The sequence below is a fragment of the Monoraphidium neglectum genome, assembly GCF_000611645.1.
Source record: "Monoraphidium neglectum strain SAG 48.87 unplaced genomic scaffold scaffold01778, whole genome shotgun sequence".
Taxonomy (NCBI): domain Eukaryota; kingdom Viridiplantae; phylum Chlorophyta; class Chlorophyceae; order Sphaeropleales; family Selenastraceae; genus Monoraphidium; species Monoraphidium neglectum.
This window is the reverse complement of record NW_014011850.1, coordinates 12,230-12,877: the sequence shown is the minus strand read 5'-3', so window position 1 is coordinate 12,877 and position 648 is coordinate 12,230. Positions and strand designations below refer to the sequence as shown.

Below are 648 nucleotides of genomic sequence, written 5' to 3'. Positions count from 1 at the left end.
GGGTGGGTGGATGGGGCTTGGGTTTGTGGGTGTGGGGGTTGGGGCTTGGGGTCCAGGGTCCAGCGTCTGGGGTTTGATGGTCAAAGTGATGGGGGTGAGCGTGCAGAGTGCTGAGAGCGGGGGCGTGTGGGGGCTGATTGCGGGGCCAGCAGCCGCAAGGGTCGCGGCGGACTTGGGCCGGCTGCCGCTGCAGCCTCCGTGCTTTGGCCGGCACTCGAATGCATCCGGCACCTTTGCCACGAGACGAACGAATGCACGCCTCGTCGGACCGCCGCGGCCGCACGCACACCCGGAGCCGCACATCCCCCAAACCTCGTGCTGACCAATTTGTCTTCAACTCATACAAAAATTCTCTTGCAGGCTGGTGGCGGACGCAACTGTGCTGCCCCAGGAGCAGGTGGAGGGCGGCCAGCTCAAGCTGAACACACAGCTGCTGCACAGGTGCGACAGGGTTCAGCGTCCAGGGGCGTGGCCAAAGCAGGCACGCCCCTGAACCCGTCCACTCGCGCGAACCTGGGCCGTGGAGGCGCAGGGGGGCACGCGCAGCATCCGCTCTGGCTGACCTGTGTGGGCGGGCGCCACGCGTGCCCTTACTGGGCCATGCTGACCGAACCTCCCTCCCCCCTCTCTGTGTGTGTCTGTGTGTGT

General features: G+C 66.5%; 1 protein-coding gene across 1 annotated transcript in view; it reads left to right on the top strand.

Moving 5' to 3' along the window:
- Positions 1-88: 88 nt before the first annotated feature.
- The window catches only part of MNEG_8989 (hypothetical protein), a gene marked incomplete at both ends in the record, with an annotated part of 5,320 nt that continues 4,760 nt past the window's right edge, over positions 89-648 (top strand). The window contains 2 exons of the mRNA XM_014042540.1: positions 89-198; positions 361-441. Coding sequence (XP_013897994.1) covers positions 89-198; positions 361-441 — 191 coding nt within the window. The remainder of the gene's footprint in view (positions 199-360; positions 442-648) is intronic.